We start from the raw sequence: 27,785 nt of genomic DNA, 5'->3' as shown, positions 1-27,785 counted from the left end.
AACATCTGAGCAGAAGTAACTATAGTATCAATGCAGCCTCACTTTCTTAGTACCTAAAGTGCTCAGGCTGGAGGAGTGAGTTGCAACACCTTTGCATTTCCCAAAACCAGAGGAATTCTTGCATAGCTGGAAGCTGTCTTCCAGGCTGCTAGGCCTTTGAGGTACTACTCTTTGTTTTGTTTAGTTTCCTGACAAGAAACTAAGCCAAGTCAGAACAGATTCTCTCAATCAGCTAATGCAGAAAATCTTTCTTGCCTTCAGATTATCAGTCTGTACTGCTCTTGTGGTTATTCCAGCTTGCCTAGGAAACACCTGGTTGGCTACCACCTGGATCAAATAGCTTGGGGTTGGTTGACCTTGTGTTATTTGTTCCATAGAATGGCTTTAGTTGGCTAGTATACGTGGCTAGGACAAGGCATCTTGACTTCTGTAATGTATGCTATGAAGTGAGCATGAGGTAGGTGGTTTTTGTTGTTGTTGTTTTTCTCCTTTTGATGAATAGGGATCGGTTAGTGTGTCTGAAGTGTTTGCCTCACAAGGTTTTTTGCTCATGATAACAGAAAGACCTGTACTGTACTGCAGGCTATAACTGATTGAAAAAGAGACTGACAGCTATGTAAATCCCTATTGTCAACAACCATTTGAGCCAGCAGGCTGTGCATGCTGCAGAAGAGAATTCCAGTAATCTGTTCCTGCCATTATCTCTAGGGTAGAGTCCTTTCGTTTTCAGCCAGTTAGAAATGTGTGACTGGTTCTTGGCTAGGTTTATTACTTGAGCAAGACTGTCCAGAAAGATTTTTCCTAACTGTGTGCCATCCTCTGGGTTTAGAAATGTTCTTTTCCAAACCAAGCTGTTGTATCCCTTGTTTTTTGTCAAAATGCTCTTAAAACTTTTGCTTTTTGTTAATTATTTCAAGTTGGTGCCTGAGTCCTCAGAGGATATAAAGAACTAAAAAAAAAAAAAAAAAAAAAAAAAAAGTGGATATGAAAAGTTAATTAACACGTTTGACACATGCAGTTGAGTGGAATGTGACTTGATTATAATACAGGCTACACCTTGGAGATGACTGCATTAAAGCAAAGTGAAGTTGAGTTCTAGGTGCTGTATAGTTGGAATACTGAGTGTATAGTTGTAATTACAGGGTAAATAGCCAGAGGGTATCTAAGAGAAGACTCACCTGTGCTGAGGCTTTCAGTTGAGATGGATGCTTGCCAGTGTTGAGGCTCACTACTGTCATAGGTATAACTACAAAAACTTCATGAAGGAATGATCTCCAGAAAGAGATGCTACCTTAGTAGTCGTCAGCCCTTAAATGGGATCTAGGAGAGGTGGAGTTAAGCTTCACCCCTTCCAGGAACATAGCTGAATTACCTTCACCCATGCTCCTGCAGCTGACTCGTTGCTTGTCTCAGATGGTTAATCAGAGGTTCAGGCTGTGATCAACAGTTTTCCTTACAGGTGCTTTTGTTAATCACAATATTTAAGTTCCATTAAAATGGGACTTCAATTCATACTGATTTTGTTATTATTATTATTTTTTCTCCTCCAGAATCAAGAATGATAGCTGCAGGGAAGTTTGCAAGTCTTCCCAGAAATGTCACAGTCAACCATCAGTTCTCATTAGCATCGTCCATGGACCTTTTGACCACCAAACCTTCACTAACTGAGCATCGCTCAGACTCATTTCAAGACATCTCTATCCATGGCACTCTCCCCAGGAAGAAGAAGGGAACAGTTAAAGTTATGGCTTGTGATACGTTTAGCCATGTGGGAATGTTACCATACACCAGAATGCAAAGACAACAGCCACCTTTTGTACAGGATGTCATAGAAGAACACCCTCTACAAAATGGGAAGAGCAACAAACTCCATATCAGGTACTTATAAAAATCTTAATTTAGATTTACCTGTCCCTTAGGGATTGTTAGATGCTTTTCTAGGCCTCTAAATGCCCAGTTACAGGTGCAGCTGTTATAACTGTGTGCTAATGGAAGTTGATTTCCTCTCTAGTACTTGGTTTGCTTCTTGATGAGAGAAACCAAACAAAAACAACTGTGAAATTCGCAGTGTTAGAGGTAGGATGGAATCTGATGGATAGACTTCAGGAATTTTGAGAATTTCCTTTTTTTTTTTTTTTTTTTTTTTTACTTAGTAAGTATTTCAGATTTCCACATAATTTTCCTTTTACAGTAATGTCGATTTATAGAATTTACATCTTTTGAGTCATAACAGCAAGTGCTATTTCTTTAGTTTGATCTTCCTGGGGCTTTACTAAAATACACACGGTGCTATGGTAGCAAGTTCTGAGTTTGCTTTCTTCAAATTTAAAGATAGGTCTTCATGTAGTCTGCTTTGTTACCTGGAAGCCCAGTTGTATTGGAGCAGAAGACATTGTCCTATTTGCTGTCAAATGTACACTTCTTGAGTCTTCTTGTGATGACTCTGCACCTTTCACTTGTTTTGTTTTTTAAAAAAGAAAATTGAGAGAGCAAGTCTTATTTTCCTGTGGTACATGTTCTGCCATATAGGCTATATATTCTGATGCTTGGACTCATGTTCAGATTGGTTGGTTGCTTGTATTAGTTACACTATAGTGAAGTCCACGTTATCTTATGTGTGTTTTATCAAAATAGCCTTATAGTATTTTGGTTCTATTCTAGAGATGTATATAATGTTTATTATCATTAGGAGTAAAGCAGCCTTTCATTGCTATAATACTGTTCATACAAGTTAGAAGTGTGAATATTTTAGTCAAACTAAATGATGTGTTGTTCAACTCTAGTGCTGTATTTGACATCAGCAGCTGCGTAGGAATGTTGTCAAGAAAGTCAAGGCCCAGCTTGAATTAAACTTGGCAAGGGGTGCCAAGAAGAACAAAAAAGGCTTCTACAGGTACCTTGACTAGCAAAGGAAAGTCCAAGAGGATGTACCCCCCAGTCAGGGGAGGTGATCCAGCCCCTCTGCTCTGCACGCGTGAGGTCTCACTTAGAGTACTGCTTCCAGATGTGGAGTCCTCTGTGCAAGAGAGACGTAAACCTGTTGGAGCCTGAGGGCAGGCTGACAGTGCTGAGACTGTTCAGCCTGGAGAAGAGAAGGCTTAGAGCTGACCTGATAGTGACCTTCCAGTCTCTAAAGGGGAGCAACAGGAAAGGAGACAGGCTCTTTTAGCAGTGTCTGTGGCAGTAGGACAAGGGTCTTAGGATTTGGGTTGAATATAAGGAAAAAGTGTTTTACAATGAGGGTGGTGAAGAACTGGCACAGGTTGCCCAGAGAGGTGGTGGAAGCCCCATTGTTACAGACATTTACGGCCAGACTGGACCAGGCTCTGAGCAACCTGATCTAGCTGTGAATGTCCCTGTTCATTGCAAGGGAGCTGGGCTAGGTGACTCTTAAAGGTCCCTCCAACTCTAAGGGTTCTGTGATAATAGTGTGTGTTGAATTTAAATGTTGCAGTACAGTTCTCCAGGTATGAAATTGTTTGCAAGATTGATACTCTGATTGACCATTTCTGTATCATAAGTTTTATTAATTGTATGTCTGTTGCCATGAACCTGTCAGTCTGTCACACTCTGGCTGAAACTATGTGTGTTTGTACTTTCTAGCAAAAAAAATGGTAGCAAGAGATGCACTGCATTGTGATTTTTGTTATGTTGCAGTCTGATATGTATTTTTATGATAGATTGTGAGATGTCACTGGCTTCTGAAAGTACTGTAGAAGCCACAGTTTATTATGCATATTCTTGGAGCTCTGTGCTGAGCAACTCACTAGTACCAACTTGTTGGAGTACAGCCTGGTTGGATGATGTGAAGACGGGAGATGAGCAATCAAGCAATCGTGCAGGGTTATAAATTTCTGATCTGTTAGTAAAGAGGAAATCAATGAAATTGAGTGAAATATACACAGCAGAGTAGACGTCACTTAGGGTGGTATATTGTATATTTGTCTTGTTCACTCTACTGTATAGAGGGGTGCCTGATGCAATGAGCTTAAACTGAATTAAAGAAGCAGTCAGGTAGGACGGGTTTTCTTCCCACCACCTTCTTACTTAGTTCTAAAACAAAGTATTAGTTTTCCCTTGTTTCTGGTCAAACACATTGATAACACATCAGCCAGATGACAATCATCCTTTGTGAGTAATTCTTCTATTTACACGAGCTTCAGGTAAATAGGTAGAATCTGTGATACTATTGAGTGTGCCTCTTTCTTTATTTAAAGAAATTAAACTGATTTAAAATGCCTGAATAACTCAATTCTGAGGAACATCAAATAAAGCACTGACTGTTATGAGTTGCCAGACAAAGATATAAGTCAACAGATGAGAGCACATATGCAGAAAAATTTATAAAAGCTGTGACTGTTTTTGATAAGCCATAGTTCTGCTGCACAACCACTGCTTTCACAGCATTGTGGCTGTCCTGGAAAAAGAATGCTTAAGAACAGCTTTGGCTCTTGGACTCCGAAATGTTATGGAAAAACAAAATAATGGAAGCTCCTACTTTGAGCTTTTAATCAAATTGTAGAGAGAACAGTACTGCCTGTGGTTCAAAATTAGAAGTTGTCTTGGAAAAGGTAATAGAAGTAGGATAGATTTTCTTCTGTGATAGGTAGAATGGAGCAAGTGAAGGGATTGCAGAAAATGGAAGTGGTGAAAGTAAATGGCTATAATATTAGCTGTGCAGAGGCATTCTGAACAAAGATGGGTGAGTGGAGATTTTATTTAATTCCAGAGAAAATGAAGTTTTATCTTTTCCCGAGTTTTAATTACTGAATAGTCCCCGCTGTTCTTGTGTGAACTGCAGGTCATTATGCAGTTAGTCATAGGAGTTTGCGCTTGTTTCCACTGGTGTTTGAATGAGTCATGTTCATAGTGTTGTGCAGCTGTAGATAGAAGAGTGGAATGAAGTTAGGAATGTAGTAGGAGTGCAAGTGTTATGCAGAAGCTGCTCAAGGATAAAATCACCAGGTCTTTTACTCTGGTTTACAGTGTAAATAACATGAATCTGCAGAACATATACTTAAGTACAGTATGTCTAGTGTGTTCAGACTTGTACCTTTACAATTAAGTAGTTGTGTATTAAATCTATGTAGATGGAAGGATTTTGGAGGCAAAATGAAGAAGGCTTTTAATCTTATCTGGTCTCTATAGCAGTTCTGTTTGTCTAAGCAGCCATGCAACAGGTTGGTACATTTTTCAGTTTCTCAGGCTCCTTTGGGGCTGCACTGTCTTCACTTTGATTTATCAGGCAGCAGCATTGGCACTGTTGAGAAAATTGTTCTTCTCAGCATTGCTTTTTCAATGTAGAAGAAAGAGCTGCTTTTAAAATTGTCACTAGTAATGGTCACTGTAAAACAAAGAAACATGCTTTCTTGTAGCAATGTGGCCTAACATTTTTCCCCACAAGAACAGTTATAAAAGTGCTTAGTAGCACAAATAATGTACTTCAGGGACTGTCAGCAGTTTTCATAACTGTAAGAATTATTATCTAGTTGAATAATGATGAGGATTTGGGCATCTCTGATAATACTGTTATGTCTACACTTAAATTGTATTGAAGTTATCACAGTTTTTTTTATAAGTGTGGCTGTGAGAATGGCAAAGGACCAGAGAAAGTGGGCACTTAATATGGCTTAGCCTGCACAGGTCTGTATGTTGTAGGGTTCTTTACCACAGCATAGAGGTTGGAAGGTAACATACAATCATAGAAAGATGGAGGTTTTCTTAAAATTTATAGAAAGAAGTAGTAGAATATCAACTTAAAGATTCTTCATTGATGTAATGCTGGAGGATTAGTGAACAAGCCTTAGAGTCTGCAGAAAAGGAAAAGCTGCTTGAAAATTCTGGCTATTCTGCATCCACTGAGCTGAATGATCAGAGTTGGATTTGTGCTTTAGCAGGGAGAAAGATGTTTTCAGATGTATCAAGGGAAGCTCAAGAAAGAATGTGCTTCTGGCCAGGACAGCCTTAGAATGGTGGAGGTTATGAGTGTGATAAGATTAACTGCTTTCTTCTATTGGTGAACTGTTAGTGGAGGAGTATTTTATTCTACTGCAGTTTCAACGCAGGCATATGGAGAATGGTTTACTTGTACATGTGTACATGTATGCTACTTGTACACATGGGGAAGGGTTAACAGAAATGCGTTAGAGAGAGGCTTTGTTTTTTAGCTCATGAAATGAGATGGCACAGTTGTGAATATCCAAAATAGATATGGGAGTATGTATTCACATCCCTTTCTTAAATTATATTTTGTGCTGGTCTGAGAATGAAAAGAGCGTGAAGCCAGTTCTGAGTGACCTAATGAGCCCTTACCCAGTGCCTTACTTTGAGTTGTTCTGAAAATATTTCAGAGGACATCTTCCTGAATGTAATGGACTTTTTGTCTGAATGGGAGTTGGGCTTATCTGATTATTTAAAAGCCAAAATATGTAATAACACCTAATATGTGAACCCACAGTTCACACAGTGATGGTTGACTTACAGACTCCAATTTATACATACTGTAGGTTAACATACAAATGAATAAAGCTGTAAAGTCAAGCTCTTTATGAAGAGAAACATTAGCATTGCTTGAAATGCAATAAAATCTGATGAAAAAGGAGAAGTTTGGTGTTATTGAAACAAACCTTCAGTTGAGTTGATTTTGAGATGTATCAGAGCCTGCAAGTACTTACCTTAAAATGTCATGTTGTTTTTTTTCCCGAAGACTGTACTATACAAATAGTGAGGTTGTGAATTTGCCCTTTTTATTTAAGATAACTTACAAAAAAAAGAAAAAGCTTTTATTTTTCTTAGGGGTCTTGACTGGATAGATTTCCTTTGCTGGGTGCATGTGACGTAAATGGTGCTTCATCACTACTGAGAGCTGAGACTCAGGAGTTAATTTTGTGCTCAGTTCCTAGTTTTGGGTAACTGCTTAATGTGGCAGCTTTATGCTGGAATTGAATGATTCAAAAATGAAATAATTTTTACTATTAGTGCACATTTATAGTGTACATCTTTACTATTACTGTACATCAATGAAAGTTGCCATTCCTTGAAAATAATCTCAAAAAATTGCACAAAGATGAAGATTTACTTAGACAAGATAAGGTAGGGAGAGGAGAGGAAAGATCTGTTAGGAGAAACATGGCTGACATGAGGAGGGCTTACAGCATAAGCATCCCCTTCTATAAGCTGTACTAGTGGGGCACTGTAGGAGTTGCTATGTTTTATTGTGTATCAGTTTATCAGATTAAATATTATAGTGCTCTTGTAGAGATTTGCTACAGCGTCTTTTTCCCAAGGCCAAAATTTTCAAAGCACTTTTGTCGTGTGGACAGTGAATAAGTACAGTGAAAGAAAAGTAGGTCGCTTTCTCTCTTTCAGTGGTGGATTCTTTGCTTTATGTGGCAGTAAACAGACTGCTTTGTCTTGTAGTGTTTCTACCTCTTTCATTTATTTTTCTCTGGCTTGATCTGTCCTAAAGATCTGTTGCGTTGACAGTGGGAACAGTAGAGTCCATAACAAGGCCAGTACAGAAGTAGAGTTTGTGAATACCAGACAAAAGCATTCTCACTGCTAAAGAAGCAGTTAACTAGCTAGTTTTATCGCTTAGGTTCATTGTTCAGGAGTATAGTACAAATACAGCGCTTAGATCCTTTTTCTGAATGATTCCACAGATGAGTGATGAGTAAATTGCAAAATAAGTTGCAAAGTAAATTGCTAAATTTTTTTCACAGCATTCAGCATTCTCAGAACTTCCTACATGTAATTTGGGTATGAGAAGAATTTAGCCATGCTTATGAACTGTGCTAAACTGGTTAAGAATGGGAATTTTTTTCCCAGTTAAATTGCTAAATGTTGTGATTTTTTTTTTAATTATTATTTTTATTTTTTCCCCTACACTAGCTTCCTTTTCCCTCTGTGCTTCACCTGTTTTCTCTGATATGTTTGCATGTATTCTGTGTGTATACGATTGTCCAAATGTCTCCTTTTTGGATATTGGCTAGGAAAATACTTCAAATGGACCAAATTCTACTTTCACTGGATTTGGCATCATTGGTGTTTTTTATTTTTATTTTTTAAACTTAACTGGGAATGGAATTTGACTGTTAATAAGTATTGAGATAGAAACAGCAACATATGATCCAACCTGGACAGCTGAGCGCCTTGCAATATTCTTTAGTGGCAGGGCTGTAAAGCAGAAGGGCTCTTTTTTGCTTCTAGATTAAAAGCTGTGAGGGAATTGGACCTAAAACTGAGTATTAAACAGTAACTTAGTTTCTGATGATAAGCAATTACATTCCTAATGAACGTGAAATTTGATACTATATTTTGAGTTGGTTGATTCCAGTGTAGCCCATTATCTATCTGTCTGAACCTGCTGAAATTTCCAGTGTTACATCATAGCAACTTCCGCTTAAACAGAATTGGGTAGGCTGTCTTCACAAAGGCAATTTTTAACAAGAATTTTATCGTGGTCTAGTATTCAGCACAAGAAATATTTGGACTCACTTTTTTTTTTCTTTGTTTCTCTTCTCCCTCTTTCCCCATTCTGTTCTAGAGATCAGAACGTTCCAGATCCTGCTTTGGAGTATGTTAAGGTAAGGTACCAGTTCTTATCCTTCAAATACTTCATTCAGCATGTAACTAGAACTGCACGAGTGTTTCTAGTCTTCTGTAGTCAAATAGTGCTCCTGTCTATCTTCTGCTTTGGGGAAACTAATTATATCAGACCATTTTCTGTGTGCTTGCTTCAGAGAAACACTTCTTGGTATTGTGTTTCATTTGGAGACTGGGGCCTCTTTCAGTTACATAGTGACTACCCATGAACTCATCTTTGTTAACAGGTTAAAAGAACCCATGTTCTTGCTTAATTGATTTCTGGGGAGTAAAGGAACACATTTGCAACATAAGTAAATAGAGGAGATGTGTTTATACTTACTTGATGCTACAGTTAAAAATTCACTTAGGAGCCAAAAAGTAGCTGAAATTTTGGAAAAACTGTATGTTCTGTTTTCCTTTTGTACATATCAGAGTGCTGAAAAATACGTAAATATGTATTGTGTTAGTGTTATAAATCACAAACACAAAGCATTCATAAAGCTTATTTAAAAGTCAATCCTGAATTGGCAGTATACAAACTCTGGAAGAAACCTTAGGGATGTGATGCCATAGCAAGAGCCTCTTACTGTGCTCAATGTCTGTAATTTCCACTGAACTGATACCTTTCTTTGTGGTTGAGTCAATAATTATTTATTTATTTATTTTAGAACCTTGAAAGAACTGATGTATAAGTCATTTCTCTCAGATATTACATTCTTTAATTTTTGCACTCCTTTCCTCTGTCTTTTAGGATATTATAATGTTCTGAAAAGTGTTTGAGAAGAGCAGGTTATCCTTGACTATAGGATGTTTCTGTAGCTACTCGTGTGGACTGTCTGAATTTCTGCTTTAGGTTAGAATTCAAGTGACAAAGAGCCTGAGGAGGGCCAGTAGTAACAAACTACTACGAGGAAGTTCCAAAGTCAGTTGAGTTCTGATGTTAGAATTCTCTTTGTTTGGTGCTCATGCTTGAGGAGAATTGAGAGGTTCCCAGGATAGGGTCCAGGTTGATAGAAGTAGTAAACTAGGAGAAACTGTGATTTGGAGAGGAGTCCACTGCTAGACTCTCAACTGAGGGTTGGAGTGAAAGCTGGAATTACAGTTTGGAGTAAGAAAAGGGATGAAGAGAATGGGAAGAACAAGGGGAAAGGGGCTGCCAAAGGACTCATAGCACTGCTAGAATTCTGCTCTAAACTTCAGTTTGTTCAGTGTTGCAAGGCCTCTGGCCTTAGTCACAGCTTAATGCTGAGGAATGATAATGTAGTGTTCTTTGACAGAGGTGAACAGCTGTCTGGAGAGCACTGTAAAAGAGTGGATGCCAAAGGCAACAGAGCGGTGAACATGTTGGTTATGTTATTGAATTTGCTGTACGTCTTGCACTATTCTGGCCAGTGTGCATTGTTACAGTTTAAATAATATAGCCAAGTGAAAGACAGAGGTGTCTTGCCAGTTCATCAATATGTGTCTTGTCTTGTTGCAACAGGTTTTATATAATATAAATGTGGTTTGTCATCTTTTCAGTTTTCTAATAGAAGCTTGTCTTGGACTCTTGTCAATAGCCTTGGTGCTATGTTTACTTATTAAAACTTTGATGTCAGAATGAAAAGCCTGGGGAAAAGAGGCTTACAAGGAAGAAGTCAAGAACTATCTTCTCCTTCAACTCCCTTTTAACAAAGTTTTTCCTGTATATATATCCAGTTTTAATGAACTGTAAACTTGGTCCACAGCTCAGTGTTTTTAAAATAGGAATTCTGGAGAAGAAATCTTAAGGCATAAATTCAAGAAGTATGAGAAAATGCTCTCTAGATTTATAGAATTTTTAGCTCATTGAATAAATGGTGAAGGCCATATGAAGTCAGGTATAAAATGCTGAAAATTAAGGTACTCAAGTCACAAAGCTTTAAAATAAGTTTTTTGCAGCATCTCACTCTGCTTGTAGCAACTTTGCATTTGCACATGTCTATTTGTATTCCAGCAGTCAGACTCCTGGTGTCTCTACCAAGTTACAGTCCTTTATGAAGTTTATTATGTTGGGACCCTGAGAGCACTAATTGGCCTCACTCAATGCCCCTACACACATCTAGTGAGCAGAACCTCTGCTTAAGCTCAGACTGGTTGCTTCAGGCCATTCCTGAGTTGTATTAGGCGTGCCTGCCCCTAAGCCCCATTCCTGAATTGCTGTGGAAGAAGCCCTAAATGGACCTCTGGTGTAGTAACCCATTATCCTGTCTTGCCTGAGGCTCGCTGGTCTGTGACAGTACATGTCAGTGTCATCACCCACCTCAGCTTGCTTGTACCTTGGTGCTATGGGACTGCACCTTTGTTGGTGAGCTCATTTCCCATGCTGAAGCTCCCAGCTTACCTTTCCTTCGGGAGCTGCTCCTTATCATGAAGGTCCGAGTATCTGACTGTTGATCAATCAGCTATCAGAAGCAATCAAATGTGTGCCATCCTCATGTTTGATGCACTGTGTAAGGCTGTACAGGCAGACTTACCCACAGCAGCTAGTTTTAAACTGGTTAGACTTAGAATTTTTTTAAAAAAGGGAAGCTGAGCACAGAGCTGATCTTACAACTTCACAGTTGCAAATCGTGTTTCTTTAAGTAATGCAAAAGTGCTACTTGACCTTGTGGGTACCATAAAGAAGATAATCGGTAGTTGTTCAGAATGTGCTCTAGCTGGGAGATGATCAGCATCTCCTTTAGATAGAATGGGAAGAATTCATTCAAGAATGAGAAAAAATATCTTTTGATATACTCAGCTTCACGGTGCAGAGAATCTTATGCTGTTTATCATGCAGTATTGACTACCTGCAGGAACTGCTACAAAGAGACTGATGGTAAACTCAGAAGCTGCTTTTATCAATTTTCTGTTTATACAGTTCTTTTCTTGCTAGAATCTGGTGACAAGAAGTAATATGAATAATTGCTTGTATTTAAAAATACTCTGGCTAGGGGAAATACAAAATACATTTTTTTCTTCTCTTTTAATTCTTTTCAAGATAGAAGACAGGACATGATTATAAAATTAGTCTTCTGAATTGATAGACTACTCTCTGTAGGTGGTGTGCTGTGGTTTATAACGCTTAAATCTAAACTACAGCTCACAAGTGGCAGTTTTATGCATCTTGAATATTGATGTATTTGTTCATTCAGTATACAAAGAGAGCTAATTATGCATAAGCTGTTCTGAGGGAAAGACATGCACTGATTTGATGGAGTCTGAGTACTGAAGTGTCTGAATGACTTCAGCCCCTCCTTTGTCTTCTCAGCGTTGCTGAAACCATGGTCACAGTTAAACGGCTCTTTCAAAAAATCCTTTTATGGTAGTAGAAAAAACAGGCCAGACTGCATTGAGACAGACTGCTAACTAAGTCATGAAAGAGATTTATGAGCACAATAGCACGTTGTACGTTCTGTGAGATTCTTACAAGTTTTACCAGTCGAATAATAGAACCATTGGTAGTCTCAGCAGGTTGTTCCCACACCCAGAGTCTGCACTTGTAGGGGACAGACTCCTGCAGGGGAGAAAAGGATCAAGCACTGGCCACTTCAGAGTGTGCTGGAGGACTTGAGAGTCGTTTTCAACAGATTCATGTGAACTGAAAACAGCTTTCTGTCTCATTCCTATGCATTGTAAATACTTCGGGATCTTTCAGTAGAAGTCTATGTTGTTATCTATCAGGGTGGAAAGAAAGAGAAACAGATTTCTCTGTTTTCTGGAGATCTTAAAAGCAATTCCTGTGGGAAAAGTGCTAATGATGGCATAAATACTCATCAGACACTGGTCTATAGCGTGAGATCTTGGAGGTGTATTTTAATTCATTAGTGGAAGAATTACAGAATTTATGACAGATTGTCTGCTGAGTGTGATCATGAGGAAAAAAGTTTATGTTTAGATTCAGACTTGGAAAAAATAAGTTACTGGTTCAGGGAAGTTAGAGCTGCAGAAAAATGTTACTCCATTGTGACATTTTCCTGAAGTGTACTTGTTTCTGTCAGCCCCTCAGTGTTCATTTTCTCCGTAGTTTTATTCTTCCTTGATGTTGTTAGAGAACAGGCTGCCGTAGTTACTGTTGTTACTTATGACAGCTCTTCTGAATGCAATTGGAAAATAAAATTTTGATGTCATGCTGAAGTGTTGATCATATCTAGCTTTTCAGCTTTTTAGCTTAGAGGAACTTGGACTCAGCAGTGAGGTTTCTTTATGGACAGCTTGTGTGATTCATTGAAAAAGTTCATCTTTTTGATACCAAATACGTGTGGGTGTTCATCACTCTTATGACTGTTACAAGAAGATAATTTGGGGAGAGCACTGTCAAAATGGAAGTTAGCTTGTGTGTGTGTGCATATTAGGCATGGTTTAGGAAAAAAACATTTGTCAGCATATCATGTAGTAGCAGTTTGGGAAAGAGTTTTTCCTGATGACACTGAGATGCCATTGCAAGGAAACTTTTTTTAGACATGGAAATATATTAGAGAAATCCCCATTGCACTGGAAGAGTTGCCAGTACAGTGTATTCCTGTTTATGCTGTACTGTGTATTATTCTCCTGTGCAGACTTGTCTCTTGAGATGCAAGTTGTGATTTGTGAATGGAGGGTTTGTTGGGTTTTTGTGTTACACATAAAGTATTTGTGCTCAGAGGTTTGCCTAATGCTAAGGTACCAAATGATCATGACGTTCCTTTTGATCGTTTTTTTCCTTCATTTTTTCCCTCTTTTTGCAACTGCAGCATCACAGAAGGCAGAAGTGCCAGACAGTGTATTTAATGAAGAGTATGCCCATATATCTGAGTTTCAATTTAACTATCTTTTTGTCATTATGGAATCGATGTCCAACTTGAAGATTGTTGGCTTGACCTTGGCATTGAACTAAATGCTGTTTTACTGAGAGGTTTACAGTTTTCTATGTTCTTCTACTTAGTAGGATCTTTAGTTTCACAAACATCACCCCAAAGCAGATACCTCTTCTATATAAATTGTGTGTAATTCATAAAGATAAGACCCTGCTAGATCTAATCTAATGTAAAATACATACATTTATCCACCTCAGAATTAAATGATCCTCCTTCTGGGGCTTGCTGAGTAGCTGATAGTTTTACATCGCCCTCTGCTGGAGAAAAACATTGTTACTGTGGATTTTTTAATTGCCATTGCTATTAAAAATAAAATTTTCATAACTTCCTTGTAACCTATTTTTTATTATTCATAGGTGTAGAATAGGGATTAAGGTTTTTCCCCATCAGCTCTTCCTCTTAAATTATACAAGTTTTTTCCTCAGTAAACCATGTCCCTTAGTACGACATTGAAACATTTCTTGAACTCCTCCTGGGACGGTGACTCAACCACCTCCCTGGGCAGCCCATTTCAGTGCCTGACTACCTTTTTGGAGAAGTTTTTCATAATATCCAAACTTAGTCTCCCCTGGCACAAGATGAGACCATTGCCTCTAGTCCTATTGCTAGTTATGTGGTAGAAGAGGCTGACCCCCACCTTGCCACAACTTCCTTTCAGATAGAGTCATAGAGTCATAGAATTACCCAGGTTGGAAAAGACCTTGAAGATCATCAAGTCCAACCACAGCCTAACCAGTACCCTATCTCTAAAAACCTCTGCTAAATCATATCCCTAACTTTCCTTTTGCTCTTGAGTTCCAGTCAGAGGTTTCTGTTCAGCCAGTCCAGCCTCCTTGCCTGTTGTCTTCTGTGTCTTGGGGATGGTCAGCTCCTGCACCTTGAAAATTACTTGCTTAAAGTATTGCCAGCCTTCCTGGGTTCCCACGCCCTCCAGAGCTACCTCCTAAGGGACTCTCTCACCCATGGTCCTAGAAAGGTTAAAGTTTGCCCTCTGGGAGTCCAAGGTAGCAGTTCTGCTGACTCCCCTCTGTGGTTCATCATGGACTGAGAAATCTGGCATCTCACGATCACTATGTGCCACTCGGCCTCCAACCTTTCCATCTGTCACAAGACCTTTTCTGTTAACAAACAGCAGGATTTTGCTTCCCCTTGTTGGCTCCTTCGCCATCTGTGTCAGGAAGTGATCTCCCATGCACTCTAGGGACCTCCCGGGCTGTTCCCTATCTGCTGCATTAGGAATCCAGCAGATGTGTGGGACATGGAAATCCCCCACAAGAACAAGGGGGAGAGACCTTGAGACCTCATCCAACCATCTGTAAAGTGTCTTGTCCAACTCATCACACAATTGGGTGGCCTGTAGCACACTCCTGTGATAATGTCAGTTTTACAGGCCTTTGCTTTTATTTTGACCAATAAGCTCTCAACCCTATCACTGCCATCATTGATTTCCATACATTCACATTCTTTCTTAACACAGAGGCCGATCACAAGTGGTGTCCTTCACGGACTGGTCTTGGGACCGATGCTCTTCAACATCTTCCTTCATCATAGAATCATAGAATCATAGAATTACTCAGGTTGGAAAAGACCTTGAAGATCATCAAGTCCAACCACAGCCTAACCAGTAGCCTATCTCTTAAAAAACAACCACAAAACAATACCACAACAACAAACCTCTGCTAAATCATATCCCTGAGTACCACATCCAAACGGCTCTTAAACACATCCAGGGATGGCGATTCAACCACCTCCTTGGGGAGCCCATTCCAGTACCTAACCACCCTTTCTGTAAAGAAGTTCTTTCTAATATCCAACCTAAACTTGCCCTAGCACAACTTTAGGCCATTTCCCCTCGTCCTGTCACAAGTCAGTAGTGAGAAGAGACCTGCCCCACTCTTACTGTAAGAACCTTTCAGGTACTGGAAGACGGCAATAAGGTCTCCCCTCAGCCTCCTCTTCCTCAGACTAAACAGCCCCAGCTTCCTTAGCCTCTCCTCATAGGGCTGATTCTCCAAGCCCTTCACGAGCCTCGTTGCCCTTCTCTGGACCTGCTCCAGTACCTCCATGTCCTTCTTGTGCTGAGGTGCCCAAAACTGGACACAGTACTCGAGGTGAGGCCTCACCAATGCTGAGTACAGGGGCAGGATGACTTCCTTAGTCCTGCTCACCACACCATTCCTGATACAAGCCAGGATGCCATTGGCCCTCTTGGCCACCTGGGCACACTGCTGGCTCATATTCAGCTGACTGTCCATCAGCACACCAAGGTCCCTTTCCATCTGGGAGCTTTCCAGCCACACCTCCCCAAGCCTGTAGGGTTGCCTGGGGTTGTTAAAGATAGTTAAAGATGGTTTAGTGGTTTGTTGTAGCTATGGTAATGGGAGGATGTTTGGACTAGATGATCTTGTAGGTCCTTTCCAACCTTGTGATTCTGTGACAATAAGGTCTCAACTGAGCTTCCTGTTCTCTAGATTAAACAATCCTTGTTCCCTCAGCTGTTCCTAATAAGACTTGGGCTGCAAACTGCTCGCCTGCCTTGTTGCCCTTCTCTGGATATGCTCCCTGTTCTCAGTGTCTTTCTAGTAGTGAGGGGCCCGTAACTAAGCAGTAATTCAGATGTGGCCTCACAAGAGCTGAGTACAGGGAGACAATCATCTCCCTGCTCCTGCTGGCAACATTTCTTCTGATACAAGCCATTATGTTATTGTCCTTCATAGCATCCTGGCTTGTGTGAGTTGCATATGTAGATGAAATTCAGCAGCTCTTAAATAGTTAGTTCCCTAAAATCATTAAGATAATATTGTCCCCATTTACTTGGACTTAATGAAAACTTGTTTCACTTGATAGAACAGTTATCCATAATTAGTGATGGATCTTAATGCCCAAGCTTCGATAATTAGCAACGTTGTTTGGCTAACAGGCTACTCTGTGGGAAGATGGTTGAGTCAGCAATTCTAAAGTGGTTTGGGTGCAAAGCAATGAATAACATTTAAGCTGATATTTCCAGTAAATATGTAGGAGCTGTGATTCTACTGCTGCAAAAGACAATGCATTTTTCAGTCTGCTGTCCTAGTGCAAGTTTCCTAGAAGGGACAGTCCCAGATTACCCTGTAGCTGTTTGGAGCTTTTCTCCCAGTCCTCCATTCTTGCATGACCTGATAAGCTTTTAAGATCTGGTGGTCTTGGCTTTTTGTTTGTTTTGTCCCCCCTCTTTTTAAGTATACTGAGAGGTTTTTGTTTTGGTTTGGGTTTTTTTGTGTTTTTTTTTTTTTCTTTTTTTTTTTTTTTTTTTTTTTTCCCTTTGTGAATGATAATCCTTGTATGAATTCAGTCAAGTGGACAGGGTCTTTGTAACTAATCTGGCCTTTATTGGAAAGTCTTTTAGCAGTACCTCTTGCGTTTCCCTTCCCTGATGCTGAAATAGAGTTTACAGCATTTTGCATGTGAAATAGCTTTCATAATGTTTATTAGGCTTCGGTAGGGCTAAAATGTCGATACTGTCAGCACCATGTGTCTCTAATTATGTGCTAAGGATCAATCTTATATCTACCCTCTTGTTACAGATTTGACCCTGTTAATGTCTGTATTCTAGTTCTTGAATATTATTACTCATTAACTCTTAAATAACGTCTGTTGCGGAGTCACCAAAAGCTACTACATGTGCTGAGATTGCAGTAAAACTTTGAATTGAAAAGTGTCTATAAAAGTACATTGCACTTATTTCCTTGGTACCGCTAATGGCACTAGTAGAATAAATACTTAGTTGAATTTTTGAGTGAGGTACTTAAACTATTAATGGAATAGAGACCTCACTGCAGTTTACCATCCTTTGTGTTAATCTTTTCTTAACAGTTGCTGAACTGTGGCTTTGTGTGGAGTGCTTCTTTTCATTTTGAGTCTTCATTAATATTCTGTGGGAACTAAGCTTTAAAAACAAGTTATTGATGTGTTTGGATCTTTTTTCTAATCTGTAGGTGGACTAAGGGCAAAAGCTTCTTTGGTATGTGAAATAGTTTATATTAAACTCATACATAGCGACACCTCACTGAAATTGATTTTCAAACTTATGCAAATACATAAACCACTAGAGGGAGTGTGTATATAGCTTGTGGAAGTCAAATTATTAATGAACGTTTTGGGTATTCTTAGTGACAAAGCATGTGGAGGTGAAGCTCCTAATTAGTATTTGCATGTCTGTACGTCTTGCCTCTTTTTGGAAATATACTGTTTGGATACAAGTCTGCCTGCAGAGAGAGAACAAGGAGCATTGGAAGTACATTTCAGTCGTGATATCATCTACAAACGTGTACTCTCAATGGAGCAGAATTTGCTGATGGAGGGTTTTATATGTCAAGTGCTATTAGAAACTAGGCACATTAATGAGGTAATATAACTTTAGTGGCTGTATTGAATACTCTGAGATCATTTGTCTCCTTGTCCTCAAGCCTTTCATTAGCAAAAGGAGGTATTTGAGTTGAGATGAGCTTGCTGCAGTTGCTTCCTCAGTTTCATGAAAGTGTATCATTCAGAAATGTGGGGGAAAACAGGACTTCTCAAACTTGTATGTGCTGCTGCAGGCTGTGAAAAACTGAGCTCCAGCAGAACCTTGTGACTTTTGGGTTTATTTTTTGAGTGTTATTCATCCAAAATATCTCTTTCTATAAAAGGCAAATATTTTAGGGTATTCAGGCGTTCTGATTAATGGTTCATTTTGAGGTTCTTCCAGTTACCTTGAAGTAAAATAATTTTTTTATATTTGAGTTGTAGCTGAAATTGGAATAGATCTCAACATCTGGGAAATGTTTGCCTGTTCACTTCTTTATTTTATCCAGTACAAGGAATAAATTGAAAAAAGACAGAAGAGACCATACAAAATAGGTTAATGTTTATACACAAAGTGGCAGACAGTAGATGGAGCTCAAGCATATGTAGACTAGTTTTTGCTAGTATCAATAGCAGTGTCTGGTAGCTTCTTAATAAAAGGCTATAAGAAAAACTGTGCCTATTGACAGATGTCTGTGAGGTTTGAGTGTTTTAGTTATAAAAGAGCAGATTTTTAAAAAGTATGTAGATGTCCTAAAGTTTGCATTAGGACCCAGCAGGAAGCTCTTAAGAAGGCTGGATGCCTATTTTTTCAGTTTCCAATCTATATTTTTAGATTACTCCAATCACCAAAAGTTTATTTGAACATGAAATAAATGGAATCTGTTTTCTTGCTGTTCCTGTACAATAACTACAGAGTATTTTCTGACTTTTCCTCACGGAACTGCCTCAGAGAGCAGGAAGGAGTTTGGCTGACCTCTCCCATACCGCACCCCTGCAATGCAAACAAGCGTAATGGCAGCTACAGCTGTATCTTTTGATTTATTATCAGGAACTGCACCAACAAGAGCTTGCAGGAAGTGGAATTAGAATATGAAGGAGTCAGTTCTAGTAAGAAGTGACACAGAACTGGTATGATATGACCTAGGTAGTGGGACAATATGTGCCCACTGACAGTTGAGTCAAGGACAGATAAAAGAAAGCAGCATTTTCAATGTTGTCATCCCCTTTTCTCCATGTGTTTTACTACAGCTGTAGAGAAAAGACATACATATAAAAAGAATAATGTTCCAAACTTAAAGTTTAAATGCTTTGATTTTTTTTTAATTTTTTTTTTTTTTACATTTTAATTTTATTCCTGTTGTGCTTTTTTACAACCTTACAGGTGCCATTCTATGGCAGTAGACAGTCACAACCCAGGTTAGACTGTGCTTATATGCTGTGCGATCAAGAGGTTCCGTACCCTCTGTGGTGTTATTAGTCCAGTAACAGTGAACAGCGTGCTCTGGATTGGCTAGGTGCTATATCAGATTTAGGCTGCTGACCCTTGTACAGTACACCGGGTCTTCTGTGGTTTATGGTTAGCTTTCTAGGTGTATTGTTTATTTTCATTTAGTGGAAAGAAATCTACCTGAAAGCAGCTCCATGATAGCCATCAGAGCAAGAATTATACCATCACCCAGGGGTTTCTTCTGTACTCCGTGATTTCTTCCACTTGTCTTGATTTTCTTAGTGCTATATCACAGTGTCATACAAAGATTTGGTTCTGACTGGTTCCTAAGAATGCATCATTTGTTCTTTGAACTGTAGGTGCAGAGCATATGTTAACCTTAAATTAAAAAAAAAAAAAAAAAAAAAAAAAAAAAAAAAAAAGGATTAAAATGTTGCTACATTAAAAAAGAATAGATGCACTATCTAAATATCCAAATAAAGCACTCTCTTTCCTGTCAAGAATACTGCTGATTAAAAAAAAAGAATGTCAGCAGCTGCTCTATGATATTGTGCAGTATTATTTTTAAGGGTAAATGTCCTTGTTTCTCTAATTCTGACAACATATATGTTTTTGATTTTATTCCATTACAGACAAGAAATGGAGAACTGGCAATTGTGATCTGTAATTAATGCAGTACTGTTCATGTTGAGCTGTGATTGTAAAACCTTTTTTTTTACTGGTGCTTAATAATAAGCCTTTCAAATGAAGAAAGATACATGCACATTAAGCCAAATACACTCTTTCAATTGAGCTGTGCACTGAAGTAAAGAGATTGTACCTACAATTCCATCATTCAGTCTCTATGCTGTTGGTATGGAAAAGACTAGAGGAGGAATCCATCTCCGGTTGAAATTATTTTGGGGAGAAGATTCATTAGCAAAAAACTTAACTCTGTACCTCCCTTGAATTTTCATATGTTGCTTCAGATGAAACAACTGTGTCAGGAATTGTATCATTCAGACTAGACCATTAAAATGGTACCAGGAAGTTTCTCTGGGTAAATGAGTGACACAAAAAGCTGCAAAACTATCAGGTCTCTGTAAGACATGAGTGTACATGTAAAGTTACTGAGGCCTGGGGAAATACGTGTGTATTAGCTAATGAATCAGCAGCAACAGCTGATTGGATTTGTAGTCTAGAGCTTGGTAAGGGAGGGAGGCACAAGTACATAAAATGTGCCCCATCTTCCCTATTGTCATTAGTACCATATCGTGCTCTTAAGGGGATTTGGATGTTTTCTTTTTTTCTTCCAGTGAAGTGCTGAATTTTCCTAGATCTGTTGCTCCAGCCCTCAATTCTTGGGAAAGTCTCACACTGGAATTTAGACAAAGGTTTTCAGTCATATGTTTATTCATTGCTTGGTCTTAAAATATTTTGTCCTTTTCCCCCTCTGCCTTAAAGAGATTTTCTCCTTTTCTAAACTTACTTTCAATGCTTTTTGGAATAAGTGTCTCACTTGATTTTGCATTGCTAAACCAGTTGGTTTCTGTTATAGCTTAATTATCCTCATAGCCCTTCCTGTCACCTGGTATAGTTTAAAGTTCTTGTTATGGTAGTTTCTGTTCAAGATATACCAATTGAAACCTTAGTATACTGTGCTGTTTTCTTTGCACAGTGCTGCTGCTTAGTTTATGTACCAAGTCCCATTGCTTGATTTGAACACTGAGGACGTTTCACCTCAATCAGTTGTTCAGTGTGGGAAGGAGGTAATCTATAATTAGGTAGGAACTTTTACTTGACAAGCATTATCTGAGGGCATCTGTGAACATTTAATATATACATCCTACTAATTATGGAATATATTGCAGACGTAAAAGGACAAGTAACTCTTCCTTATAAACAGTCCTTGGAGCTAACTAGTAATTTGAGATCTGAATTATCTGCAACTTCTGGACTTCTTAGTACCATCGAAGCTAAAAATCTCTTCAAGGTTTGTCATTTATGTGTTACATGCTTCTCTGCAGTCCTCAGTCCTGTGCATTTTGTTTTCTTTCACCAAATCTCTTAGACTGCTATGGAGGTGAGGTCTTGCCTCTAAAAAGCACACTGTTACGTCTAAGCAATGTATTTGCCCTTTATAGCATTAGTTCTAGAGAAGGCATTGAGGTATGCAGGGCAGATGCTTTGTTGATCAGGGATTTACCATTCAGTGAGCTATCCACTGACTGCGTTATTGTGGGGATCTGTTAACTCCTTCCCGTCACCTTGTTGTGGGGAGTTTCTGTTCTTGGAGCTTTACACACCTCTTCTCCTTTCTTCTGTTAGTAGATGCTGCCTTCCAAAACAAGAAAGCATCATTTTCCTAGCATGTTTCATGGCAAAATATTTTATTTGTAGTTGTATAATACAAACTACTCTGGCAGCAGAAACTGGAAAACTTATCTCTTTTTCAAATGAAGTCACATCAGATTAAGTGTGCTTAACACCATTATTAAAGCAGAAGAGGTAGAGTGAGTGCAAAATTGTGAGAATCAGTGCTGTACTGATGCTACTTAACTTCCCTGATTTCTCCTGCCATCTCACTCTGCTCTGTGCAGTCCTGAGGCAAATTCTCATGAATCACTGGCTGATTTTGATGGAAATGAAACTTCTTAAACTTGCTGAAATTAAGCAATGCAGAGTGTTGTTCTTGTAAATATGAACAGTCGTTTTTTTACTGACCTCTTTTCTCTATTAGCATATTCTGTCAATGAATTCTACAAACTTCTTATGCATCTGGGTGAAACATTTTTCTTCAAGAATATGCAAAGCAGATCCAGCATCCTTTTTCGTGTTCTAGTGACAGTGGAAAATGTAGAGTGCAACATTTTTTTAGCTACTTAAAATACTCTGAATGAGTTGTCTTCAGACAACAGGTCATACATTAAATTTTAACAGGAGAACTAAAACTTTTTTCAGCTTTAGAAGTGTTTCCCAGATTATGCTTGATTAAACTACAGAGTCAGTGCAACCTGCCTAGTAGTAAGAAATCCGAGACACAGCTAAATAATTTAGTTTTCATCTGGTTGAGGAGTCTGCTGCATAGGCAGATAACACAGAAATGTGCCAATCTCATTCTCTAGACAATTTGTGATGTAGTTGTATCCTTAGAGTATGATACTGTGGCATATAAATTAAACTGGAATGCAGAACGTAGGCAGGAAGATTAAAAGCGTGGCATAGAAGAATCTGTTAGGCAGTTTTTAGTTCTCTTTTTTCGATCTCTGTGCTGTGGAGCAGCAGATAAAATATTCTAGTTATCACAGTCTTGATGGTAATGTCTGTGTGCGACTGTGGCATCCAGGAAAATAGAATCACAGGCATAAAAATGTGATTTGTTTGTTGTAAATTTTTACTTGTCAGAGCAGAGCTATCTAGTGACAGTTTAAATGCTGGTAGTACCTTGGTTATACCTCTAACATTGACCATGTTGGTTTTTTAGCTTTTTTATCACCAAAAGCTTCCTAATTAAAAATCAAGAGATTCATAATTTCCCTCCACACATGTAAATCTTATTCACATGTAATAAGCAACAATCATCAAGCACTGGATCAACTGCTTTTCATCTTTGGTTTTCTCTTCTATATATTGGGAGATATTATTGATGATGCAGATAGGAAATGCTGCATGACTGGGCTGAAGCAACTGTTCAAACTCTTATCAGCGCAGGTAGACATTTGGGTACTGTATCTCATCAGGAGAAGTTTGTCTTGAGCTGGTGGCTTATATGCAGCTCTGACTCAGGGGATACCAAGATAGAGGAGCTAGGATTTCACTGGTGAGTGGAGCAGATCACATGAGGATTCTGGCATACTCTATATGGCATACTGGAGGCAAGGATGCCAGCGGTTGCTGCATTGATAGTATCAGCTTCAGCTGTGGAAAGTGTCCTTGTCTGATATGTGAGTAGAGGGGTGTGTCAGCTCTGGCAGGCACAGTGGTCATACTGAAAAGCTTGTTAAATCTCTGAAACTTGTAGTAGTGACCATTCATCTTCAGTCTTGAGGACATACAAACAGAAGAACTGAACATGCCGAAGGATTATAATGTTTTTCAAATGCTGATTGCAGCACTTTGCTGCTTTTATCATCGTAAGTCTATTATCAGAGTCAAGGTAGGTGTCCTTTTTCAATAACAGCAAATAAACAAAGTGTTCATCGGTAATGCTCTTGGTTTCTGCTCAGAGGGGATTGTTTTCATATGATGGATTGATAGTGTGTTTCTATTCTAAAGAAAATCTTTAGAACACACCAGTGTCTCAGGGAGAAAGCAACTTTCAGGTTTATGAGTCTTAAGCTGCCTGTCTTTGTGTTAAAGCAGAAAGTTTAAAAAAAAATAAAAAGCCACTGGTTTTGGACTTGCTGAGAAGAATTTTAGCAAAGTTTCAAGCTTCCAGAATATAGATCAAACCATTTGGTTCTCTAACTTGTCACTTGCTTAGTGGAAGTATAGACGGTTTTGCTCAGAAGCTCAGTTTTTAAAAACACATTAGACAATTTAGTAATTTAGTACTTAGTTCTTGTATTTTGGAACTTCTTAAATTACAAAGCTTAGAAAATGTCCTATTTGCAAAGAACAAGCCTTCGTACACATTTAGAGCCATACTTTTAGAAGGGGTAATTGAACTGTGATCGAGTAAGTTATCCAGTCACTTTTGGGGATCTGTGAACTGCATCTGAACTTTAAAATCTTTTTATTTAAGATTTATGATTAAATTATTCTTTGAATATCTAATGTCAGCTACATCAGTCACTGTCTAATGTGTATGGTTTTTCTGGCACACCTGCAACAAGGATATGAAGGTTGCTATCTCATAGCCTGTAGACTTTCATATTTTGATATGGGAGCTTAAATTTGGGAACAACCATTGTTCACATCTCTTGTCCCTAATGGTCCAGCCTTTAAATTCTGAAAGTGGGTTGTGGGGCTCAGTCTTCTGGGCATGTTGGTAAAGTGAGTCTGGTCAGATTGTCCTCTTTCTGACTCTGACAAACGTCAGAAGCTCCCATCAGAATGGAGAGCTAAAGATACTGTCCTGTTACTTTTATTTTGATCTTCATTAGAATTTTAAATATAAGGTTTAGCATTCTATTATTCTAAAACCTGAAAATGTACTTCATTGTTGGATGTCGGAACAGTTATAAAACTGTTGTTCTTGACCATGCGTGCCCTTTGTTTAAACTTGGCATGAATTCCTCATACCTAAAATAACGGTGATGTTGTCATAGCAACTTTCCATTTGGTCTAATCCATACAGTCTCTGGAGAAACTGAAACATTAATAGTGTTTGCTGTATGGAGAGTAAAAAATAAAACCTTTTATGAAGAAAAAAATTACAGCTGGGCTCTTTCAAAAATAAGGTTCTATTTAAAGAGATTTGCAGTATTTAAAATAGATTTGAATACATTTGTTCCATCATGCCGATTTAGCATTAGTTGAATCCAATGAACTGCTATTCTAAGAAGTTCTGACAGTTGGAAACTGGGGTGCATTTGTTTCAGAGAAAATGGCTGTAGGTATAGAAGGAGCTGGTTGTGAAAGCAAGTAAGGTCTGTATCTTGAGGCCAAATGATGTGCATTCCATTAGGTGACAAAGTGCCTAGGACTGTATGAACGACTTGGTGTAAATCTTCTTCTTACATAATTTGTGGAAACATAACACTTCAAGCAAAATCAGTCTGTGTAATTAGATGGGATTAATTCTTAGTTTTAATAAGAAATAATCATGCATTTAAATACCAAAATGATCCATAAATAAAGATGTTGAAGTCAACAGCTACCTCTGAATTCAGTTCCTCCCATTTTATCTAACTTAATCGAAAATGATATGTGTCTGATCTCCAGGGAGCCTCATGCCCTCAAGCACAGGAAGTTTCAGCACCTGAGGACTTGCTTTTTGTTGTACTTACTTTTAGCATGTTAAATGAGGATCTTGGGAGCAGAAGTTTGCTTTGTTTTCTTTATGTTAATAGAAAACACAAAGAGAAGATCTGAACTTGGATCAACCTATTCTTCAATCATGATCTGTCAGTACCTTTTAAAGTCCCATTTGGTTCTAATAGCTGTTCAGAGTAAAGGTCATGTTCTGTGCTTGAGGAAAAGGCACAGAGTATTTGTTGGTGAAGGAGAATTGTGAAGAGAGAATGATGAATTTTGACTTTATTGTTCTTTTATTTTTGCCTTTTTTGGGAGTTAAGAATTAAGGATCAATCAGTGTTTTTAAAAGTGAAAGACGGTTATTTGTTTGTTTCAGTTTTAGCTGGTATAGTCATAATGACTGGCAAGACAGACCTTGACATTCAAGTATTTTCATTCTTAATTCTTGACTATGATTCACCCTCAGCTGAAGCTGTGCTAAAGGGGAAAGCCACTCGATCTGTCAGAGCTGCCAGGTTTTAAAACTTCCAACATGCTGATTTATCTCACTACTCGGTAATGTACTAATGCTATGAATGTGGCATGGATCAGAAGCCTTTTATAAGCAGCTACTTATTCCAAGTGCCATCTCCTATCTTGGGGGAATTGCAAACACTTTTTATACATAGTAGTTCTTAATTAATATTTCTTCAGTATTCGATTATCTAAATCTGTTTTCACTGGCATCCTTGGGCTTCATGTATCCACTTCCAGCTTGTATGCGGAGGCAGTTGGACTTGATAACATGAGTTTACAAGTCATCTGTATGGATCTGCCTGTTGACATTAGATTTGTTGATGTTGAAGGGGGGCCAAATGGGAAAGGTCAACTTAGCAAAATTCTATGAAATTTTGTGTAGCTCGCTGGACTTTGATACTTTGCTGTCTTGATGCGGAGTTTGACTTCTTAAAGTCTTGTCATCTTCTTCAAATCCCCATGTTAATTTTATACAATTGATCACTTTTTTTTAACTGTGATATGCTTTCTTTCATATATGTATGGATAGTATGAAGTGCACTGTTGCTCTATAAAAGGCATTCCTCTTCACTGCTATGGGGACATTCTCCAGTGGGTTGCATCTGACTTCTTGTTAATATGTTTTGTTCAGTTTTTCTCAGACTAAAACAAAAAAGGTAACCAACTTCTAAAATTCTTTAGATTTGGTAGTCAAAATCCCTGGAATTGCTGAGTGAGGAGAGTAGGATTTGACTAACCCTAAAGTCAGGATTTCTCAGGAGCCATATTCCAGAAATGAAGCTTTCCTCCTAGCTCTGAATGTGGGCAACTAGAAAATTAAGGAATTCTTGTCTATGTGGAATTTTTTCATTGCCTTCTGCTGACATTAGACTGAACTTGGTATGAAAAGCCTTTTTTATTTCCTCCTTTCAAACACATATCTCCCGTACAGGCAGTCTGATCAATATCACAGGAGTCCATGGCTAGGGACTTAAGGGGTCTCTATATCAGTGATGTAGATTTTGATTCAGAACTGGACTTGGATTTGTTCATTTTTTGTGTGATCAAGTTGATTAAGGTGTGCTCTCCAGTGGTTTGGAAATAGAAGAATTTCATTAATTTTTCTCTTTCTCAATTTTCTTCTAGTCTTACCTTTTTTAATATAACAAAGGGAGAGGGTTGTAGTTCAGGTTTCATGTGCATATAAACGAAAGTAGTGAGCCTCCAGTGTTGGAGAAAAGATAGATTTGGGAGAAGGCTCTAGTAGATCTGTTTTAGATAGGTAGGGTACACTTACTCAGTTTATGAAAGGTGCAGGCTTGATTTATTTCCTGAATCAAGTCACACAGTTGTTTTCACAGACCTATTCTATTTGTCCCTAATAATTATCTCTGTCCCACCAGCCCCTTACTCCTCTTCTCCCCCCCCCCCCCCCCTTTTTCTTTTTTCTTCTCCCTTGTAATCGTCGAAGCAACAAAAAATCAGGTGGTTCTGAGGCTGCCTGTTGGGCTGATTTATGTACCAGCTGGCAGAGCTCTGCAAATCACCGGGAAATAATTGAGTTTGGATGAACATGCAGCTGTCTTTGGTCAGGTATCTGTTACAGTCCCTGGCTGCACTTAAAGTACATGAAATTTTTTTTTTTTGCCAGCAGGATAGAAGGAGAGATGTGAAATTCCTCCACCTTGGAGGAGAAATTAAGATTATTGCTATCTGTATAGGCAGTCCTCTAATTTGATTATGCTTATGTATGCCAGTTTGGGATAGAAACTGAGGTAAGCCAGGAAGGCTAGGATGCATGGGATAGAGCTTCAGAGATATGTGTAGATTCTTCTCTCAGCTATTTCGATAGTCTGTTGGTACGTGTACTTCACTGGAGCTGGTGCAGCTATGAACTGCAGAAAGAATCCAAAGCGAGTAGCAAACAGAAATAACTATGGGACTCTTATTTTAATCTCCAAACTCAGTAGACTATTCAGCACAATTAAAAATTATTCTAATCTAGTGTGATTAATTCAGCTCAAATGATTGAAATGAGCTTGATATAACAAGTTTCCTTTGGAGAGTGCCATAGCCTCAAATGAAAATAACATCTCAGATGCATGAACATCTCAGATTATTGTGAGAAGTGTCCATTAAAATGTGTTGACAAGTTCCTTAGGAACGGCATGTAATGG

The 27,785-nt window shown here is 38.6% G+C and overlaps 1 protein-coding gene across 4 annotated transcripts in view; it reads left to right on the top strand.

The window, feature by feature from the left end:
* BCAR3 (BCAR3 adaptor protein, NSP family member) overlaps positions 1-27,785 on the top strand; it is a 48,618-nt gene that overhangs the window by 6,110 nt on the left and 14,723 nt on the right. For all 4 annotated transcript variants that reach the window (XM_072342689.1, XM_072342690.1, XM_072342688.1 and 1 more), the window contains exons 2-3: positions 1,551-1,878; positions 8,546-8,585. In XM_072342689.1, the coding sequence (XP_072198790.1) occupies positions 1,559-1,878; positions 8,546-8,585 (360 nt within the window). In that variant the 5' untranslated portion in view covers positions 1,551-1,558. The remainder of the gene's footprint in view (positions 1-1,550; positions 1,879-8,545; positions 8,586-27,785) is intronic.

The sequence above is a fragment of the Excalfactoria chinensis genome, chromosome 8 (assembly GCF_039878825.1).
Source record: "Excalfactoria chinensis isolate bCotChi1 chromosome 8, bCotChi1.hap2, whole genome shotgun sequence".
Lineage (NCBI taxonomy): Eukaryota > Metazoa > Chordata > Aves > Galliformes > Phasianidae > Excalfactoria > Excalfactoria chinensis.
Note: the sequence above shows the minus strand (reverse complement) of the source record. Positions and strands in the feature narration are given on the sequence as shown.